At 40.9% G+C, this 21,729-nt stretch overlaps 1 protein-coding gene and 1 long non-coding RNA gene across 4 annotated transcripts in view; one reads left to right on the top strand and one right to left on the bottom strand.

Annotated features, from left to right (window-relative positions):
- Nucleotides 1-13,773, top strand: part of E2f7 (E2F transcription factor 7) — a 38,633-nt gene extending 24,860 nt beyond the window's left edge. For 2 of the 3 annotated variants that reach the window (XM_005374351.2, XM_005374349.1), the window contains exons 8-13: nucleotides 2,436-2,621; nucleotides 3,118-3,190; nucleotides 5,511-5,997; nucleotides 7,058-7,313; nucleotides 9,162-9,580; nucleotides 10,918-13,773. In XM_005374351.2, coding sequence (XP_005374408.1) covers nucleotides 2,436-2,621; nucleotides 3,118-3,190; nucleotides 5,511-5,997; nucleotides 7,058-7,313; nucleotides 9,162-9,580; nucleotides 10,918-11,088 — 1,592 coding nt within the window. In that variant the 3' untranslated portion in view covers nucleotides 11,089-13,773. The remainder of the gene's footprint in view (nucleotides 1-2,435; nucleotides 2,622-3,117; nucleotides 3,191-5,510; nucleotides 5,998-7,057; nucleotides 7,314-9,161; nucleotides 9,581-10,917) is intronic. The other variant, XM_013517776.1, reaches the window with a different exon arrangement.
- A 1,245-nt stretch (nucleotides 13,774-15,018) lies between these two features.
- Nucleotides 15,019-21,729, bottom strand: part of LOC106149305 — a 10,007-nt gene continuing 3,296 nt past the window's right edge. Inside the window, exon 2 of the long non-coding RNA XR_001235383.1 lies at nucleotides 15,019-15,216. This is a non-coding gene — a long non-coding RNA (uncharacterized LOC106149305). The remainder of the gene's footprint in view (nucleotides 15,217-21,729) is intronic.

Below are 21,729 nucleotides of genomic sequence, written 5' to 3'. Positions count from 1 at the left end.
ATCAAACGTCTCAGTACATAAGCTAATCCAGAGAAGAAGGGAGCAGAGGGCATACAAGATAAGAAAAATGAAAACTAACAGAATGACAAGAGTATGTCAGATCAGTAACACTGAATGTAAACAGATTATGTCCCCCAATTAAAAGATAAAGACTTCCTGAAGGGATATAAAAACAAGGCCCAGTGATGTGCTGCCCATAAGAAAACCACTTCACCAGTAAAGGCATGCATAGGCTGAAAGTGAATGGATGAGAAAAGGTAAAAACCTCAGTGAGCAGGAGTAGCTGTATTTCTCAAATAAAATAGACTAAGTCAGAGATCTTTCTAAAAAGACAAAAAGGTCACTGTTTAATAATAAAAAGATCAATCAGCAAGAAGAAATTTTTAAAATTTAAATATATATGCACCCAACACTGAAGCACACAATTGTATAAAGCAAACATCATTATATCTAAAATGAGATGGACTATCATATAGGAATAATGAGACTTAAATACACCTTTTTTGCCAGTGGGCATAGCTACATTAAAAAAAATCAAGGAAACATTGAAGTACAATTACACTGTAGACCAATGGATCTATCATATTTACATAATATTTCATCCAACAAGTACAAAATATACTCTCCAAGATAGAGTTGATGTCAGACTACAGAATAAGCCTTCAACAATTTTTGTTTGTTTTTGTTTTTCTTCTGGTACCAGGAATTGAACTCCCGACCTTGTGCTTGCCAGGCAGGCACTGTGCCACTGACTGAAATCCCCAGCCCCATGCCTTCAACAATTTTTTAAATGGAAATCATAGCCTGTATCTTCTCTACTAGAGTAAAACTAGAAATCTACAGAGGAACTTTAAAAATTGTACAAATACATGGAAATTAAACAATATTTTCTTCAATGACTAGTGAGTCAGTGAAAAAATCAAAGGACACGTTTAAATATTTCTTGAAACAAAAATGAAAGACAGCATACCAAAACCTATGCTGTGGGATTCAGCAAAAACAATACTAACAGATGTTTATAGCAGTTGAGTACCTAAATCAAAGAGAAATATTCTGTACTATGTGTTTGGGAAAGATATCTAGAAGGGAGATGGCTGGGTCATATGGAATTTCTAATTTTAGTTCTTTGAGAAATCTTCATACTGATTTCCATAATGTTTATACTGGTTTACATTCCCACCCACAATGTAGGAAGATTCTTTTTTTGCTGTAGCCAGGCCTGCATTTGTTACTTTTTGATTTCTTGACAATGGCCATTCTTTCTGATGTAAAATGGAATCTTTTAATTTGCATTTCTCTAATGGTCAGTGATATTGATCATTTCTTCATGTATTTATTAGACACTTCTACTTCTGTAAAGTGCCTGTTCACTTCACTTGCCTATTTTTTGATTGAGTCTTTTCTTTAGGGGGGGGCTAATTTTGGGGGGTTCTTTATATATTCTATTTATTAATCCTCTGTCTGAAGAAGAGCTACCAAAAAAAAAATATTTCCCAGCTTTAAATTGTGTTTTTACTTTGTTAGTTGTTTCTTTGACTGTGCAGAAGCTTTTTAATTTGATATGATCCCATTTGTTGATTCTTGGGACTTAGAGTTTTACCTATTTTGTCTTCCAGGAGGTTAAGTGTTTTTAAAGTTATATTAACATCAAAGTGTGCATTTTATAAGATGCAAGTCAGTGTTTCAGTGTGTTAAATCAGAATTTAATTAAAATACTATTTTGAGCTTGGAAAAAAATTAGCACAAATAAGCAAAGAAAGAATCACTGTGTGGATGGCAGAATTGGCTGCCTGCATCTAGATGGGTAGCTCTGCTCGACTTTATACAGGTGCCTTTAAACACAGAATGGTCTTCCAAGGACCAACCTTCTGTTATCCTTACTCTTCTGCAGCATTTCTACCACAAAGTCTGCTGACCTTTCTCCTGTGGTCACTTGGTAACTGAGCCTCCTGCTGCCTAAGAAAGAAATAATAAAGCCTAATAATAGCAAATAGCGATTCTGCTACTCATTGCCTTAGAGCTTTGGCATAAGAAGCAGATTTCAATTAATCTTGAAAGTGAATCTCAAAATATGCATGGTTGTGCTGAGTGTGGTCAGGTTTTCCTTTGATATTCTCTGCCCAGCAGAGCATTAAAATGTCAGGCTTGTTCCAATTTGGGTTGAAGAACATCTTGCTCTACTTTTGTCGTAGTTCAGATAATTTTAGCATTTGTGGATTCATTCTCACTTTATAGTTATCCACTAACTTTTAAAAAAAGGAATATATCAAAAAATGGGGTTTGAGACAAGACTCATAAAATTCCTTTGATTGTCTTTCTTTTTTATTTATGGGGTAACTGTTCCAATTATAGGTTCAAAGTCATCTCTTGAAAAGACTAAAATCATCCTGAATTACAGCTGTGTAACAACACTACCAATTCTCTCGTTTATTTAGATGATGAACTAGTGGATGTTTCCGCATCTGTCTTACCAGAATTGAAAAGAGAAACATATGGCAAGATTCAAGTCTGTGCAAAACAGAGGCTGGCTCGTTATGGTTCCTTTAACACAGTTCAGACATCTGAAAGGATAGAGAGGAAAGTGATCTCAGAACCCAGCAGCCCGTACAGAGAGGAACAAGGTATCCGCCCCTGCTTACTCCCTGTGATCCATCAGGTGCCATGAAATTGTAGCCTGACCCATATGCTGACATTTTAAAATGATCTGATTCTAGATCCTGCCTATTTTTTCAGAGATCTGCTTTTCACTTGCCTGAAGTAAAACAATTATTGGCAGCAAAGGAGATGCTGACTGCACAGTGTGTGAACATGGCCCCACGCCTGAAATTGATCCAGTCAGTCTTGAACAATTGGTTTGCCATGGTTGGCCTGTTTAATATATCTCAGAAATTCTTCAGACTGACAAGCAGCACTTATTTTGGTTTTGGCTTGGTTTGGTTTCTTATTCATTCTTAATGAGACCTGAATTTGCCATTTGAGAAATTTTTCTCTTTGAATCAAAGCAAGAACAGATTTGAGATAATCTTCTAATCCCCAAATTACAAGTAATACAGTCCGTGGCAAGAGGTGTACCTAGGGCTCTTGCCATATTTGTTAAACCTTCCTTTTCCTTTTCAGAATCAGGTGGTTATTCCTTAGAGATTGGAAGTCTAGCTGCTGTCTACAGGCAGAAAATAGAAGACAATTTACAGTAAGTAGTCTTTCTGTTTACCGGTGTTAATCTTGACTCAAGTGATGTGTCATCCCTCAAGAGAGAAACTTTAAATCATCCATTTTTTAAAATTAAGAATTGATAAATTTTCCCTTTGTTCCCAACTGTGTAGTATCAGTAATGCAAAAATATGAAAAATGTATCCTCTAAGCTATGAAGGTTAATAGAAAGAGAACAAAATAAAAAAACAAATACACTGATTTTAAAAAAACATCACACTGCCGGGTGTGGTGGCTCACGCCTGTAATCCCAGCACTTGGGAGGCTGAGGCAGGAGGATCATCATGAGTTCGAGCCAGGCTGAGCTACAAAGTAAGCTCAAGCCCAGCCTGAACTTCATAGCAAGACCCCGCTTCAAAAAGACCAAAAAAAAAAAAAAGAAAAAGAAAAAACATCATACAAAACGTCACACAAACATCCCATTGAGAAATAGTGCGTCTCAGTCCATGGATCATTTTGTCGTCATCATAGCTAACTTTGCATACTGCGTACCAGGTGCTACCTCAGTGTTTATAAACCCATCTGGTCATAATCCCGTGAGGCTGCCCCCATTGTCCTCATTTTATAGAAAGGAAACTAAAAGAAGTTAAGTAACTTGCCCATGGTCAGACTGCTGCTAAGTGACAGAGGTAGGATTCAAATCCAGACCATCTGCTTTAAATTTGAGATCTAATTTTAAAACAAATCCATATATAACCTGAGAAAGCAGGGGAAAAAAACACTAAAAAGGGAATGAGAAAGGTTCTTAATGAACATCTGATAAGAAAGAGATTGTGAGTCGGGGTCAGAGAGTAGATGGACAAAGCCTGACTCGTTTAGCTGTCATGATTTGTCTGAATAGGATAGTAAAAGGAAATGTCATTTGAAAGGGGTTGGGTATAGGCCAGATGAGCAAAAAAGTATTCAAAGCTAAGTGGAAGCATTTAGATTCAACAGACAGACCCTGAAGAACAAATCCACTGGGGAAGATCCTTCTGGCTGCTTTAAACAGGTGAGACTGGAAGTAGAGAAGGGCTCCTGATGATCAAGTAGGTCACCAAACAGGGCCTTGGTTGGTGGTAGTTCTGGTCTACTGACGTACAGATCTGAACCATGTCAGCCAGAGAGGGAAAGAAGGGAAAGTAGTGTAAGACAGCCGACTCACTCCAGGAGAGGCATCAGAAAGAACATCTGGTCAGGTGTGGTGGTACACACCTACAATCCTAGCACTAGGGAAGCTGACGCAGCAGGACTGAGGGTTTGATGTAGCCTGGGCTGTAAAGTAAGTTCAAGGCCAACCTGAAATAGAAAGCAAGTCCCTGTCCCCAAAAAAGAGAAAGAGGAAAAGAGCGAGGACATCTGGGGCGTATGGTGGTGGCAGCTTTGCTGGCGCAGCTGGAAGGGTGAAGACCAGCGGCTGGCATTGGGTACTGGTTGATACACTCATTGTGGGTCTGTTGAGTTTCACAGAGCTGAGTAATGCGATGCCTCACTTAGCGAAGCCATGGATAGAGAGGCGCACTCTTCCTTAGAGCCTAGTGCACTCCATTTTGTTCCCGCAGCAAAATGCAAGATGAGAAAGCGGGCAGAGTGGGCCTCGGTGCTCCCATCAGAAGGGCGACAAGAAATCTGTCTTCCCTAGCATTTCTTAAAGGATTTCCCTCTTCTCTTCCCAAAAATGTACTAAAAGCATAAACATGTTCTTAAATATTTGGAGTGTTTTTTTAGAAAAGGCCCGGACACTGCCTATAATCTGATATATGAATGGGATTTAATTTTGAATGTCTATTAAGAATTCTGTAATGGGAGCTGGGGATTTAGCTCAGCAGCACAGCGCCTGCCTGGCAAGCGCTAGGTCGTGAGTTCGGTTCCTGGTACCAGTGTAAAAAAAAAAAAAAAAAAAAAAAAAAAACCTCTGTTGGGGCTGGGGATTTAGCTCAGCGGCAAAGGTGCCTGCCTGGCAAGCGCAAGGTCCTGAGTTCGGTTCCTGGTACCGGAGAAAAAAACAACAACAAAAAAAAGAATTCTGTAATGATACTGAGCAGCATGGGACAAGAATGAGAGTAATTACTTAGTAGATGAGTTTATTTCTTTATTCACGGTTCTCTTCGTTTATTTGACACTTGATCTGAGACATCCGAGGCTAACCTTTCTCTAAATCAAAGTCTGGTCCGGTCTCTATCATCTGTCCACAAACGCTGCCACCGAACAGCCCGAAGAGTGTGTCCCCGCTCCTCACTGGGTCGGTCTCTGAGGAAGGTAGAGTCGGGATGGAGAACCTGGTCACTTGGTGGTGCTCACTGTGTTTCCTTTCATTACAGGGAAAGTGCCTCTGCCCGTGAGAGAGCGGTGCCTACTGCAGGCAGCTCAGACCCCGGCCTCCCTTTCGACTCTGAATACTGTGTCAATCCATTAGCCCACCAAGTCTTTTCTGTTGCTCAAACAGACTTGCCAGCACTCTCCCTGCAGACCAGTCTTAGTGGGCAAGTAGGCATGTCCCTTGCTCCAATGTCCTCTGACGGGGAGAGCATAAAGCCGGCTCTGCTTGCCGGCCAGCCCCTGATGTACGTGCCCTCCACCTCACTGTTCATGCTGTGTGCAAGCCTGCGAGAGGGACCATCCCTAGAGTCGGGGTCGGAGAGGGACGGCAGAAGCTCGGGGGTCCCAGCCACAGCAGAGCTGTCCTTGGCCCCCTCCAGTCAGAAGCGCCTCTGTGAGGACAGGAAGCCCCTGGAGGAGCACGAGCCTGCCTCTAAAAGACAAAGTCGGGAACTTGAAGACAGCCCCCTATCCCTGGTCATGCCCAAGGTGAGGGGGCATGGGTGAATGTGTCTGGTGCCTTCCCAGTAACCCTGAAGGCACAGAGTTACACATAAGATGCTAATAAGACCCAGACTGGGCAACTCTGCTAGGGCACTATCTTTAATCCCTAGTACCACAAAAAGGGGAGAATTACAATTCTTTTAAAATGTCAAAAAGTATAAAAAAGAAGAAACTTTATTCACTAACTTACCACATAGTGGCAGCCGCTGATAATATTATTTGTTTAATTCTCCTCAGTCTCTTTTGCATACCTTTCAAACAAAAATGTTAGATTCACTGCCACCGTCATCTCAGCCCAGGTCACAGCTGAATTTCAGAGCTGGGGACAGGGGTGCTGGCTGACGGACCAGCTGGCTGGCAGTGCCTGTACTGTTCAGTTCTCTTCACCCAACAATACCTTTTCCCTGATTCCAAAATGAAGAGAATAAAAGCATGAGCTGTCTGCATCTCCCACTTAGCAGCCATGCAGAGGTCAATGACCTGTGTCCAGTAAAACTCTCAGAAAGAGAAGCACCTCTATCACAACAGTCTGCCATGGGTCAGCTGGGCACGCCACACGGAAATCATCCATTCATTAAGAAGCTTGCTCCTAGATGCTTTTTTTCTTGCCAGAATGCATTTTTCTAATTCGGTACATAGCCCGGGGTTGCAGATCAGAAGTGAAAATCTGACAAGCATATGTCTTAGACAACCAAGAAGGCTTTGGGCCAGCCCACAATTCTTAGAAGGCCCCAAAAGCTAAAAGCATCAACACTCTTTATGTGTTACCAGCTCAGAAACTTATTTCATAGGCTAAACACCATGGCCAGATTTCCATTATCATTTCTATATTTAGGAATCACGAGCCTGCAGTACACATGGAGTGACATTCATCTTCACACAGTCCTGTAAGCAGAACGTGAACAACTGATGTGCATGCATCGCCGTGGCGCACGGCTGTGTTTTACCTTTCTGTTTATGTGTTAGGTGCTTTGAAGAAAGTGTCGTGAGATTGATTGCTGGAATTCTGACTTGCTTTTATGTTTCCTGGTTTGGTTACACTTAGAAGCCTTCCGATTCGAGAGACCTTGCCTCTGCCAAGACTATGGGAAGCAGGGGCTCTGGGTCCCTGGAAGACACTCACGGGAATATTCCACACCCTGCTGCAGAAGAGGCTTCTGGAAATGCTACCGCAAACTGCTTTGTCTCTTCTGAGTGTGGAAATCCTTCAAGAAACACAGATACTGAAAAGCCTTCAAAAGAAAGTGAAAGCACCAAAGAACCATCTTTGCTGCAGTATCTGTATGTGCAGTCCCCACCCGGTAAGAGGTGTCATCGTGGCTTTGTGACCTGTATTAGTCACTTCCTCATCACTGGGATAAAATACTTGACCCCTAAAACTTAAAGGAGGAGAGGTTGATTTTTGGCTCACGGTTTCCACAGTCAGCCAGCTCTCAGGCAGAAACAGCAGGGTGGAAAGGCCTGGCAAAGGAAAGCTGCTCAACCTGTGGCTGCCAGGAAGCAGAGGGAGAAGATTCGAAACGAGATACACCCCCCAGGGTACACCCCTAGTGACCCCCTTTCTCCAGCCAGGCTGCACCCGTAACCACACACTCAGCTAGAATTCATCCGTGGATAAACCCACTGATGGGTCTGTCGTCCCCATGATCCAGTCACCTTCCAAAGCCCCTTTGAACACATGACACTTGTGATCCAAACCATAAGAGGTCCCCTATGGGATACTGACCATCAACTGGGTTTTTTTTTAGTTTTGTCTGTCACTGACCAAAGAAAGCAAGTTCGCTGAGATACTGGGGTCTGCTGCTTCTGAGTCATTTTGCACTTACCCTTGTTTTGATTTGGATTTGTTATGATCTGCAGCAAAAGGGATTGATGTTTAAAACCACTTATTATCTTCATGAACTTAAGCTGAGCGTTCAGCCCACCTCATTGGTACAGCAGCAACAATAGCACCTGCTTCATAAGAGTGCTGTGAGCCTGGCGTGGTGGCACACGCCTGTGATCCCAGCACTCAGGAGGCTGAGGCAGGAGGATCATTGCAAGTTCAGGCCAGTGTAGGCTACAAAGTGAGCTCAAGGCCAGCTTGAACTGCATAGTGAGACCCTGTCTCAAAAAGACAAAAAAAGAAAGAAAAAGAGTGCTGTAAACCCTGAATTAGATTTAATATGAAATCTAAGGGACTTAAAATATCTGGCACCTGGATAGTAAATGCTGTTACTATTTCAAATGACAACTGAAATATAGTAGAAACCTAATTATTAAGATATTTTCTATAAAGCGCTCTTACATTGATTCCCTCAGTTTCTTGTTGATTTTAGCCTACCAAAATAAATACGGTAAGCATCTGTTATTATTCACTTATCATTTCTTTAGCTTTGGATGCTTAGTTGAGCGTGGTATTCAGTGTTAGGATTACTTTGATTTGCAAAATCAGACCCAGCTACTGCGCAATGGAAATTAGAGCTCAGCACAGAGATTTTTATTTTTTCTGAGCCATCAACTACTAGACAGACTGGAGAAGCCTGTGGTTCCTTTCCACAATGTTCACAAATGCAGAGCATGGAAAACATAGGATTACGAAGAGCCAATTATACTGAAGAACAAGTAGAACAGTAATTTTTGAAATTATTTGTAGTCATGAAAAGATCTGGCAACAAGTCCAAAACTGCTGTCATTTCCAAGTTGTGCTAAGTTACAGTAGAAATCTACCATAGCTAAAAAATGTGAACATATTTCTACTTTTTACTTAGGACAAAGTCAAAATACTTTTAATACTGCTCTGATTTGTGGCCTGTGATAATCTTTGAGGAAATAGAAATTTTTAGTTAGAAGTTGATAATAATAAAAATAATTTTCCGATCCAAGTTTGAATTTCCTCCTCCTTTTGGGTTCAGTGGAACTTAGCAGTAGAACCTTCCCCAGGCATCTCGCATGTGATCATGCAGGTAAGTGTCAGAGCACAGTCCTGACCGCTGACGTGAAGGAACCGTGTAAGCTGAAGAGCGTAGATGGGGGTCTGACTTGATGGGGTGGGAGAAGGTTCCATCCTTCACTGATTTATCACGGACTCCTGTTAGAAAGGGCCGTGAGGGACGTGAGCATGAATGGAATCCTGTGCTGTATTGATTTTCTTTATTCTTCCGTTTCAGGATTAAATGGTTTCAATGTGCTCTTCTCTGGCAGTCAAATCCCCCACACTGTGGGACCATCCTCAGGTCAGCTGCCGCCCTTCGGTGTTCCTTGCATGGTCCTACCGTCTCCGCCTGTGGGCCCTTTTCCTGTTGTCTATTCTGCAGTGCCCGGGCCGATTTCTTCTGCACCTGGCACTCTCCCAAACACAGGACCTGTGAATTTCAGCTTGCCTGGCCTTGGACCTACAGCTCATCTCCTCCTCAACCCTGCAGCCATGATTAATCCGAAGTTATCCACACTCCCTTCCGCAGACCCTCAGCTTCAGGGTCAGCCCTCATGGAACCTGAGTCCAGTGATGGCTAGGTCACACAGCGTCATCCAGCCTGAGTCCCCTGTGTGCGTGGGACATCCAGTGTCAGTCGTAAAATTAGAACAGGTGAGGCCTGCAGGCTCCTCTGTAACTGGTAACTAGTTCTCACGGTAGTAGCATGGTTGAAGGGTAGAGGTGTTAGGACACGCTCTCCCCGGCTTCCATGGTGGACCCAGAATTACCTGTTTCTTTTACAAAGCGCTGAGATACTAGGTGAGCGATCTTGTGCTTTACAGCTAAAAATACTTTTTTCATCATTCTATTTCCTACATAAAATCAGCCCATCTTAGGCACTTAAATGAAGGTAGATTTTTGAGGAACACTGCATGTGTAGGTTTTTGAGGAACACTGCATATGTAGATGTCTTCAGTGATCTCCCAAGCTTTCATTTCATTAGGTCATTTAAGGAAACGATCGTGAATTTTAATTACATAGCATAGACTCAAGGGAAACAAATCTTGATACTAACTCAGATCCTTAGCATCTTTCTTAAAATGTGATGTCTAGGAGGTAATGAGTATGTATACATTTATTTATAAAAATATGCATACATAAAAATGGACCTATATAATAAGTATAAATGCATCTGTTGTAGTTGTCCCTCATACTCAGTAAATATTTGCTTAATTCCTATAACATAAAAGGTATTATTTGGAGTTATTACTTACTCCAGAAAAAATTCTTTTAGACAAGTTACTCAAAGGGTCAGAAGTATGCTGAGTATTCAAGTAATTGTGTGAGGTCTTCAAACAAGATGATGATGACGTAACCTTTTTTGCAGTGCTGTGGAATCGAACATGCTAGGCAAGCGCTCTACTACTGAGCTCTGTCTCCAACGCCAATATGTGCTTTTTCCCACAAATTGTGAGCCAGTGCTAATCTAGGCACTGAAGATAGAGCAGGATAATGGCCCCTGCCTTTTTAGGACATGTTAAGGATAAACTTAGCATGAGAGGATAAATATTAGTAAGTAAACAAGAAGAGCATGCATGTACAATTACTGTTTGTTTCATGTGCTCTAAAGTGTTTGACAAAGATCATGTTGTTCAATTCTTACAGCCCTTGGTGTTGCTGCTTCTGTCATCTTCACTGCACTGATGAAATAGCTAAGGGATAAATGGGTTAAGTGATTTGCCCAAGGTCACACAGATGGGACAGCCAGACCCTGGCCATGTCTGTAACCTCTTTGTTAGGTGGCCTTTCCTCACCCAGAGTAAGCAGAATTTAATTTCCAGTTGGGGTAAGGGATGTGGAAAAGATAGAAAGGATGAGCCTGATAGGAAAACAAAGTCAAGAGGAGGGGATGCCTACGCAGAGGTCATGGTGACACGAGTCAAGCAAGAGCTTCGGGCTCAGAGACCGAAGAGTTTGATTTAGCTTCTGATTCTGCTCTTTTTATTTAGTCACCTGTTCCAGTGACACCCAAGAGTATGCGACGCACACACCGTGAGACATTTTTCAAGACACCTGGCAGCCTCGGAGACCCTGTCCTTAGGAGAAGAGAAAGGAATCAGTCACGAAATACCAGCTCAGCCCAGAGGAGACTAGAAATCCCCAGCAGCGGGCCTGACTAAACAGATGCTTTGGCAGGCGGGGTGGGATTAAACCACCTGAACTTCCCTGTGTCACTAAGTGGAACATAACCGTCAGTCCTCAGCTCGTGTCCTTGCTCTCTCACCGGTTCTGTCACCTTCCCAACATCGTGGATCATCTGTGTTCCTGAAAGTAGTTATTACTAATTGTGCATGTAATGCCGGCCAAAGTTAGGCTCTGCATGGTGTCACAGTGAAAGCACTGACTGACTAATGTGGTTTTGATTCAAGAATCATCTGATTCCTGGACGTAGATCTGAACAGGCTACTGGAGCCTTGTGGTTTTCCTGAAGGGGGGCTGTCTAGCACTTAAGCAGGGTAAGCACTCTCGACTTGTATTTCCACTTGCCCTGAGTAAATCTGTGGTGAGAGAACTTTCTTTCTGCAGTTTAAAAAAGCTACTGCTTCTTTAGGCTTCATCGGGAAGCCACCTTCAGTTATGAATCCTATGGTATTATTTATTTTGTTCCTAAAATGGGATTTAGTGCAAAGAGTTTACAACTACAGCCTAACACATACTTTTCAGGGTATGACGACTTGAATGTTTGTACTTTTTCCTCTAATTTGCCCTGCACTTATTCTATACGTGACAGACGTCAAGACCAAAATAACCAAATGACCCACCTGGCTATAACTGAACTGTGCTAACCCAATCCGGTCATGAGAACTAAGGTGAAGCCTAGGCGCCTAATGGCTGCTGCTCAAATAACAGGAGAACAATGAGGTTTTACTGTTCGCTTAAAAATTCTACTGTGCTCAGTTTCCTTTATGACATGGCCTATGGGGTGTTTTTTTTTTTATTTAAATGTTAATTGTAGAGTATCAGGTATGGATGCCTTTTAACAATCGTTTGTAAAAATGAATTGAGATGGTAAAAAGTAATCACTTGGAAAATCAGCCTGGAGGGGACTTTTTGATTGAAATACTGAGGAGTAAGGGTATAGAAACCGATGTAGTCAGTAAGTGGTTCTCCTGGGTTTCTTTTTTTAAACTTGCTTTCTTCTTTCAACCCTTTAGAAGGGTAAAAGGAAAAATGGGCGCATTATGTTCCATTGCTGAGAAAATTCGAACCACAGTTAAGTGGTATTCCCCCCAGTGAGTGCAGAGGGTCATTGTTCTAGCACAAATACCATTCTGGAAACTGTTATGCAATATCTCTTTATAAACCAGATTACTTTAGGGGTTCATTAAGAATCCGAACTACTCCACTGTATTCTGGATTTATTGATATTTACTTCACTCATTTTTTCAGATGGCATCCTTTCTTCATTCCCTGTCTAGTTCATTTTTTTCTTTTCTTCCTTTCTTTGTTCTTTTCCTCTGTTTGTTAAACTTTTCTCTTCGATTTAGAGCCTTAGTATAGGGCTATTTTTTAATTTCTGGTTTTGGGCCCAATAAAATGTTATATGAAAGAATAAAAGTATTAATTTAAAAGACTCTGCGAGTCTGAGTAAAGTAGCTTTATGTGAACTACAGGATACTATTAGCCTTATGACCCTGACAAGATTTTTGAAAACTTAAGGTAGGTAGCCAGATTAAATGAATTTGCTACTTATGTCAAATTTTATCAACACTAAACTTTTAAAGTTTACAAGGTGGTATTTTCTTCCCTTTTTTACAATCTTCTCTGAAGTTAGCTTAAGAATGTGATTCCAGCCATCAACAACTGCATAGTAGTGAATACTCTGAACTAATACTGATAGTTGCTTATCAAAACAAATGAAAATACGAGTTTTCAGGTAGATTACAGGATAATGCAGCATATAAATCTGGGCAGGGTATGTACATTTTAAATCTATCTCCTTAAAAACTTCCACAAAATATACTGAAAGGGCAGTGTTTAGATGGAAGCAAATTGCCCCCCCGCCCCCGCCCAAGTTCCTGGATATGCTCTACTTTTCCTTTTCTTTAATTCTCTTTGTAATCTGACTGTGCTATTAGAATCCATCCTTCTTGAGGTGTTAAGAAACAATCCCGCAAAAGAGAATGTGACCGCTTTGTGACCACACATGGCAACAGAAAACTAAGAAATATGGCTTTTCTATTCTGTACCTAGTGCTTAAGGTGGCTTTAGGATATGTACAAATAATCAGTGGTTGGTTCTGTCGGGAAAATGGTTCTCTTACAGAACAACTGATGATAGTGAAGCTGCTAAGCTAGATTTGGATATTGGGGTAGGGAAGAAGCAATGGCAATCTTGAGTCTATCATTGTATAATTTAGTGAAAGAAGAAGATGATTGTTGGTGATCCTGCTAAGGAGATGCAGCTGAGTCAGCACTGAGGATGTGTGTGCCCTACACTGTCCAGGGTTTGTGAAACCCATTTGTTCTGGTACAAGAGTTGGGGGTATAACTTTTATACTTGAATCTACCTACCGAGTTTACATTCTTCAATTCCTTTTTGTAAGGTGCTATTTCTGTATTTAAATAACTTTTTTAATGTAAAGCTGCTTTCTGCTTATCCTATTGCACTGCTAGCTTTATGTAGGAATTAATTTTATTGCTGCTTACTGCTCTGTTCTCATATCATTTAGCTCTGCTCTTATTCCTAGTAGCTATACTGTCTTGAGCTATCTACTTGTAACTTTCCTACATGTAAACCAACTTTGTTCGTTTAGAAAAATACTAAGCTTTATGAAATAGTAATAAAAATAATGCCTTTAGTAAGAGATGCTAGTCGTATTTTTTTTGATGGGCTTTCTTTATATACCATCTGCTTAGAACCATTAACAACTGCACCTATCCAGACTGACCTTTCAAAAGCCAAGTTGCATCTTTGCTGAGACCTTCTAGAGGGTTCCAAAGGCCAAAGATCCCTGCATCACAGTTACACAGAGCTTGAGAAGACTGAGGGACTGTTCCACTTGGCTTCTATTTTCTACTGAGTTCATGTTGCTGCCAGATGCCTCTGAGGCCTACCCAGTGTGGGAGTCAGAGGCAGGCGGAACACTTCTCTGGCCTCTTGTAGTGTCCACGCTAGGTGCTTCTCCACTTAGCAAACGCTTACCTTAATGCCAAGGTTTATTAGTCAGACTGATTGTGATTTCCCCCAGCTTTTTGTATGTCCAGAGAGTCATCCATGTTGCACTGCTCTCGGCTCCCCCTGCCAAATCAAGTTGTGAGGGGAGACTGGCAGGTGTCCCAGCTGTTCACGTGGACAGCTCCTCAAAGGACTCGTCTTGGGATGGAGTTTGAACATCCTGTGATGTAAGCAATACATTTTCCTCCAGCTACCATTGTCCGGTGACTCAAGTCCACACCACACACACCCATGCAGGATATGAGACAGTCTCCATGAGGCTACCGTCAGTGCCCTTTGCCCTAATTGTAAGAAAACCTAACCAAACCTACAGCAGCCTCTTCCTTCACTCCCAAAGCTGGTGACCCCCTAACTCCCCCACACATGTCAGATACCAAGAGCACATTCCCTGTTGCTTGAGACACAGGATTTAGTAGTTATATATAACTGGTTTTACAAAACTCTTACCAATTCCACGAAGTCCAGCAACTTTAGAACGCAGCATTTACAAGCTCACCATTTAATATCCTATCACAACAATTACAGGCATCCATTGTCCAGGGTTTGCATGTCGTTAGGGAATGGTTCTAGCACTTGCTGTTTCATATTTATCAAAGTAATTTTGGAGAGCTATTGTTTTGGCATTAAAATTTGATTATGTCCTTTCTACTTGGCAATGCTTCCAAATTTAAGAAATTACACCTATGCTAAAATCATTCTCTTTGCATTTTCCCACATCTAAATCTATTTTTATAAATAGTCCCCTAGCCTTCAATTTGACTGACTCGTATAGAAGCAGCCAGTCTCCCGACCTGCCCTGAAGAACTCAGCCACCCACGAGTATTAAAAGTCAAAAGTGAGTAGTTCTGAGAAAATAAAATTGTAAAGTTAAGTTTTTACTGTAATTTTTACTAAGGCTTAAATTCATAGGAAAGTATATGTACAATTTTTTTTTGTACAATTTTTTAAAGCTAGGTTGATTATGAGACCATTTCAGTAGCATTTTACAAGATTGGATTTCATCAGAAGGTACTTTGAGAAGCAATGGATCAATCTTCCAAAACAAACTTCCAAAATATCCTTATTTTTCCCTGAAAAAAAAAAATGATAAAGATTAGCTTCTTAAGGGCAGAGATCACAGATGACTTATATCTCTGTTCACGGTGCGTGTTACAAAATGTACACCGAATAAAAAGTTGGAGAAAGAATACTGAAGGGATGGATTACCACAAATATTTTTAAAAAGCTCACATCACACAGTCCCACTGTGTGTAGTAGCTATTTAATAAATTATTGCCATATAGCTTGGTGGGATTTTTTTGTTGATGTTTTAGTTCGTAAGAATGGGCTCCATTGTGCCACCAGTGTTTACAAAGTAATTTTTTTTTTTTTTTTTTTTTGAGACAAGGTCTCACTATGCAGTTCAGGCTGGCCTTGAGCTCACTTCATAGCCGAGGCTGACCTGGAATTCACAACAATCCTGCCTCAGCCTCCCGAGTGCTGGGATTACAGACGTGCACTATCACACCTGGCTGTATAAAGTAAATTTCACCATGACAGTCCTGCTTTTCAATCCCAGAAGCATCCCACCTCTTCTTTCTTAACTCTGGCATGCCTCTCCCATCCCTTGACCATCTAGTTTCAACCTGCCTTGCCAGCTAAGGAAGGTACCGTTTTCTGACACACAGCACTCATTTCTACCCCCTTCTATCACACGGACTGGAAGCCTGGAAACTACAAATCCCAGATTCCCTTACTACCAGGTTCTAGATGTGATTTTGTCACTAAGATACATCACAGAAGACTGGTAGATGGAAAGGACACTAAGTCTGTTGTTTGCCTTACAGTAGGAGTAACTCATGCAGGAGACTGTACAGAAGCCGTCCTAGTTCAGGACTATGCAGCAGCTATATCTGCAGTTTTTATCCTGTTTCCATCCATCAGGAGAAAACAGCACTCTCACATCCTCTGGGGAACAGCAATTGACACATGATCCAAACCTACAACTACTTTTCCTTCTTTCCAGCCATTGCATAAGCACCTAACTCCCTGTATTAAAACCTTCCTGCTAGAAGCACCTAGTGTTTCTGATTTCTTCATAGAACTCAGCAGTCCTATTTCCCACTACCCCTTCCACCTCTCCCCCTACTTGCCCTCTGTTAATCACTCCACCCTCTATGCTTTTCTTAATATAATGTGTATCCGTGCATTTTTACCAGGCATGCCCTCTTCCTAAAATGCCCTCCTCCTACCTCACTTCTCTTTATCATGGACAGTCAAGTCCATGCTTCAAAACCAAATTTTCACATCTCTCCTGCAGGAAAATGAGTTGTTCTCATCACAGCATGAGACCCTCCAAGGCGGGAATTAAGATTTTCTCTGGGGCCCAGCATTGTGCTCCGCGAATCCTTGAACAGTCAAGCCAGCTGAAGACACAGTGATGCACGCCTCAGCTATCAAAGAGCTATACTTTAATAGGCAATGGAAACAGTAAAATTCAGAGCAGTGCGTCCCAAACAGTCCATGAATAAATAGCCTTACCCATCAAAGTCAAGCTGATCATAGATTCCCTCAATATTTACTGCTTCTGTGTGCACTAACAATTTTAGGGGATTTCCCTCCCTCCTTGTATCTCTGTGTGGTAATGGAAGAAAATTATAGAATTTAGTGCCCAAGAACTTTGAAAATTGTCCTATTCACAACCTTTTTTACAGAGGAAGAAATATAGAGTCTGCAAAAGAAATGTACACACACTTCAGGAAAAGAAAAACTTGTATAAATATTCCGATGCTAAATTTATTGAGACATCTTGAGATTAATACAAGTTACCTTTGGCCTCTACAATTACAAGAGGTGCTCACAGCGGTGACAGTTAGCTGCCAGACATTTGTTAGTGTGGCGAACTGCTGCTTGGGTAACCTTGGTCATTGAGATTGCTGCACATGCACTTTCAATGCATGTGGAGTGGGTTTTCTGAGATGTACAACATCCTCTAGGGTCCCCCAGATGAGGGTAACACCATCTGTTGAAAAAAAATCATACTATTTTTCTTTTCTTGAAGTGTGTATACATTTTTTTGTTGTTGTTTTAGATTCCATAGAAACAAAATGTTAAGCAACTTGCCCTGGATTGCACTTAACTTTAACCACAAAGCTGACACCAGAACGCAAGCCTCCCCAAATCCCAGTCCGGCACATCGTCCTTATGCCACACCACTCATCAAGGTATGATGTTTTAACAAAATGCTGAAGGACTGGCCCATTGAACCCTACCCCATAGGTCATCCTTACAACTTCTAAGTTGCATGAGTCTGATAGATCACAAACTTGGGTGTTCAGTCTTCTTCTGATACTAAAAATAAGACTGTGCAAGCTGAACATATACAAATCAGCCTTAACGTCTGAACTGGGTCTGGGAAGATGCACGAGAGACTGCCAGGTACAGGAAATGGGGGAGGGAGGAGGCATTTTAGACCAAGGGCATGACTGGTGTGATGGGTAGATGTATAATTGCAGTGAGCTTTACAAGTTTGTATCAAAATACTAAAAACTCTGCTTAGAAATATTTAGGGAGCACTCGGGAGGCTGAGGCAGGAGAATCGTTGCAAGTTCAAGGCCAGCCTAGGCTACAAAGTGAGCTCAAGGCCAGCCTGAGCTGCGTAGTGAGACCTCGTCTCAAAAAAAAAAAAAAAAAAAAAAAAAAAAAAAAAAAAAAAAAAGACTTAGTAAAAGTAATATTTAGTATATAATGTAAAATATTGGAAACAAAATTATTTGTAAAAAGCGTTATCAAGAGCAGTCTGAAAATCACCTCATGCAATTTACAATGAGTACGGGGCATCTTTTCTGTCTTGGTAAATGCCATACTCCTTTGTGAATTTGGATCACCTTCTAACATGCTATCATATCTAGGTTTGACGCTGCAAAATATCTGTAAGAGTTTATTCACTGCAAAGCTGCTGCAGGCCTCACTTTCTCTGAGGCATCTGTAGCCTAATCACCAGCGCCTTCCCCACTTGGGCTGGCAGTCGCCGTTAGATGATGGCAGTCGTTGTCCCCACTGTCACTGTTTCTACTGCACCAACCACATTTGTGTTCAGTTCCAATTGCATTTCCAGCGTGGTCACTTTTTAGTCTCCTTGCTTCATTCTTGTCTTGGTGGCTGTACTGTCTGTAATGTTCTGTCTGTACTGTTCCTTTGCTATTTTGTAAAATGTTGTTTGTCTGTTAATATTTTCCTCCTTTTATTTTTAAAATAAAAAAAAGACAAAAAAGAAAAGAAATAACGAGATATTTAAGTTTGTGTGTCTGATTTATTTCACTTAACATTACTGTCTCAAGATACATATATTTTCCTACAAATGTCTCATTTATACTTCTTTATGGCAAAATACTTGGACCTCCATACTCCATTGTGTATAGATACAACATTTTCTTTATCCATTCATCTGTGGATGGATGCGTAGGCTGCTTCCAAGATTTAGCTACTATGAATTGTGTAGCTATAAACATAAGTATGCATGTCTCTGTAACGTGATGTCCCTGACATTTGGAAAGATACCTAGAAGGGGAATAGCTGGGTCAAATGGAATTTCTATTTTTCAGTGTTTGAGGACTCTCTATGCTGATCCTATAGTGGTTGTACTAGTTTACATTCCCACCAACAATGAAGACTGGTTTCTTCTTTGCCATAGCCTCACCAGCATTTGTTATTCTTTGATTTCTTGATGAAAAAGCCTTTCTTTCTGGAGTGGGATGGAATCTGTGTTATTTTAATTTCCATTTTCTAATGGTCTCCAAAGACGCTGAACATTTTTTTGTGTATATATTTTCTATTTGTAATTCTGAGAAGTGACTATTCATTTCAGTTCCCCATTTTTTAATTGAATTTTTTATTGGGGGGTGTCTAATATTTTTGAGTCCTTCATATTCTCCTCAGTTCTTATAGGGAACTGGTTTACACATGTGCTGTGGTTTAAATATGGGTAACATCCCCCAAAGGCCCATATATTAAGAACTTAGTTCTCAGGGTAGCACTATTGAAAGTGGTGAAGCCTTTGGGAGGTAAGGCCTGGTAAGAAGTCCTTAGTCAAAGATGCTCAAAGGGGATTGTGAAGCCCCGTGGCTCTCTCTACTTCCTGTCTCGAGTTGTGACTTTTGCTCTGACACATGCTCCCCAACATTATCTGCTGCCCTCACCAGAACTGAGTTGATGAGTGCCATACTTGTAAACCTGCAAAACCATGAGCTAAGTAAACCTTTTCTCTTCATAAGTTAGTTGCCTCAGGTATTTTACTATAGTAATGAGAAGCTGACTAATACAAAGTTCGCTTCTAGACCTGGTAGCTCTTGTAGGATTATCTTTATTCTACTTTGACCTATCCCTGCAACTGAAGTACATGCACTCTGTGGGGATAGATTGAACAAATTCAGGATCTAGCAGGATGGAAAAGATAAGAAATAGATACTGGCTAGCAGCAACAATTTCACTATATCTCGACTGGCTTCCCTGAAGTCACATGACATCACACCATGGGAAAGAGTTCTCACTCCCTAACTTTATAAATCATCATCTACTGAGATATCTATTTCCCTTCTCTCTTTGGTCCTTATTGTCCCTTTTCACATCACTATGATTTCCTTGGAAACCAAATTACCCCTGTGGAATCTCCTGCTGGCCTTCCTCATTCAGACACAAGATCTCTCCAGGAGTGCTGTCTTTTACACTTACAAACACCAGATGACTCAGGAACTTTATACTGCTTTAAACACAGTGCAGAAGTCCAGGAAAGCTTGTGAGGTTTTTTTTGTTTTGTTTTTTTTAAATGCTCAGAAAACTATTTCAGGTAAGATTGGTCCGTACTCTAAATTTTCTGTGAACTCTGTCCCTTTGGAGCTGCCACTGAGAAAGCTTCAAGTTGGTATCAATAACAACTGGTTTTTCAAACTTTCAAGGTGACTTCAGTGAAGTATTTCACTCATTTTGAAGGCATCGATCTTGGAGAAACTGTTATACACGAAGTGATAATATAAAGGTGTTACTGTATTTTTGTCTGTTACACTAAAAAGTTATAAATAACCTAAACATGGTAAGTAAATTATAATCCTTTCACATAGTGCACTAACATCGAATAGTCTAAATGAAATACTTAGATCTATATTCAGCTACATAGATACACCTAAAATATGTACTCTTGAGTGGATGAAAGGAAAGTACACAGAAGAGATATGCAGTGCACATTATGTAAACCTTTAAAGTACTTTTGCAGCAAAGATATGAAAGGATAGGGGAAAGGAATACACACTGGTAATAGAATAGGGTTACTTTTAAAGGGAAAAGGGTTAAAATGGGAATAGGATGGGATTACTGAGAGTGTTTCAACTGCAGCTATAACATTTTATTCTATTTTAACAAAGGCACCTAAAGTCAATATGACAAGTGTTAGTAGTGGATAATTTGTGAGCTATCAGTACTATGTCTTTTCATAGTAATCTCTTATTTTTCTGTATGTTGAAGATATTTAATGAAATTAAAATACATCATTTTCATATAATAATTTTAGAAAATGATAGCCATTTGTTGTCTACAAATAAGTGGTTTCTGTATTGTGGGTTCTAGCGGTGCTGGAAGTTCTGTTGATCCGAGCACCTGCCGCCCTTTCCAGTACATCCTCACCACCGTGAGAGCCACAGCGAACTTGCTTGCTCTTAAGAAACAGTGCAAGTGACACATGGACCTTCAGAGCAGAAGTTTTGAGAGACTGCTCATTATTTTCTGATTTTTTTCCCTCTATCAGGTAGGGGCTGTTCTGTCACTCTTGAATGACAAGCAGAGTCTTAGCCAGCCTGCAATGAATATGCTCCCTGCACAGGAGTAAAAGTTGAAGATGCTGAAATTTGGGGTTGTTTGCTACCTTGGCCCAATATAAGCTATCTTGACTGGCACAATTCCAAAAGCATAATACATGGAACCAACATCACGTGTGATTTTAGGAAGTTGGAGCATTCAAAATTATAATATCTTTTCTCTAATACAGAAGATATTAAAGAAAAATAATAAGTTATTTAAACTTAGTGAATTCAGCACTGAATACTTAGCTGTGCCTCCGGCTGCCACCACCCACTTTGGCGTCAGACATACAGAAAACATCATCATCGACTGGCTTTGGGGCAAACTAGTGACTTCAATTTGGGGCGCGCAAAGACTTTTTTTCTTTTTTTTTTTTTTTTTGGTTTTTTTCCAGTACCGGGGATCGAACTCATGACCTTGCTCTTGCCAGTCAGGCGCTGTGCCACTGAGCTAAATCCTCAGCCCCAACACTTTTAAAAGGACAGATCAAGTCAAATAATGTAAAGAGAATCTGTTTTCTTTATGCGTCCAAATTCATTTCTAATCATTTCTAGATCTGTTCAGTTTCAGCTCTATCTTATGTGCCCAGGGGATCTCTGGTCAGCTGTTTCCGATTTTCTGTTCCAAGTCCTTTCTCAAGCCTGCAATTCTATGCAGTCGAAGGCTGCAAAGGTGTCCCATCCAGGGTGGAACCCTCTGCAACACCCACCACAAGGATGATCAGAAATGTATTCTTCTGGCGCACAGGGAGCCTC

The sequence above is a fragment of the Chinchilla lanigera genome, unplaced genomic scaffold (assembly GCF_000276665.1).
Source record: "Chinchilla lanigera isolate Chin_1 unplaced genomic scaffold, ChiLan1.0 scaffold00004, whole genome shotgun sequence".
Classification (NCBI taxonomy): domain Eukaryota; kingdom Metazoa; phylum Chordata; class Mammalia; order Rodentia; family Chinchillidae; genus Chinchilla; species Chinchilla lanigera.
Note: the sequence above shows the minus strand (reverse complement) of the source record. Positions and strands in the feature narration are given on the sequence as shown.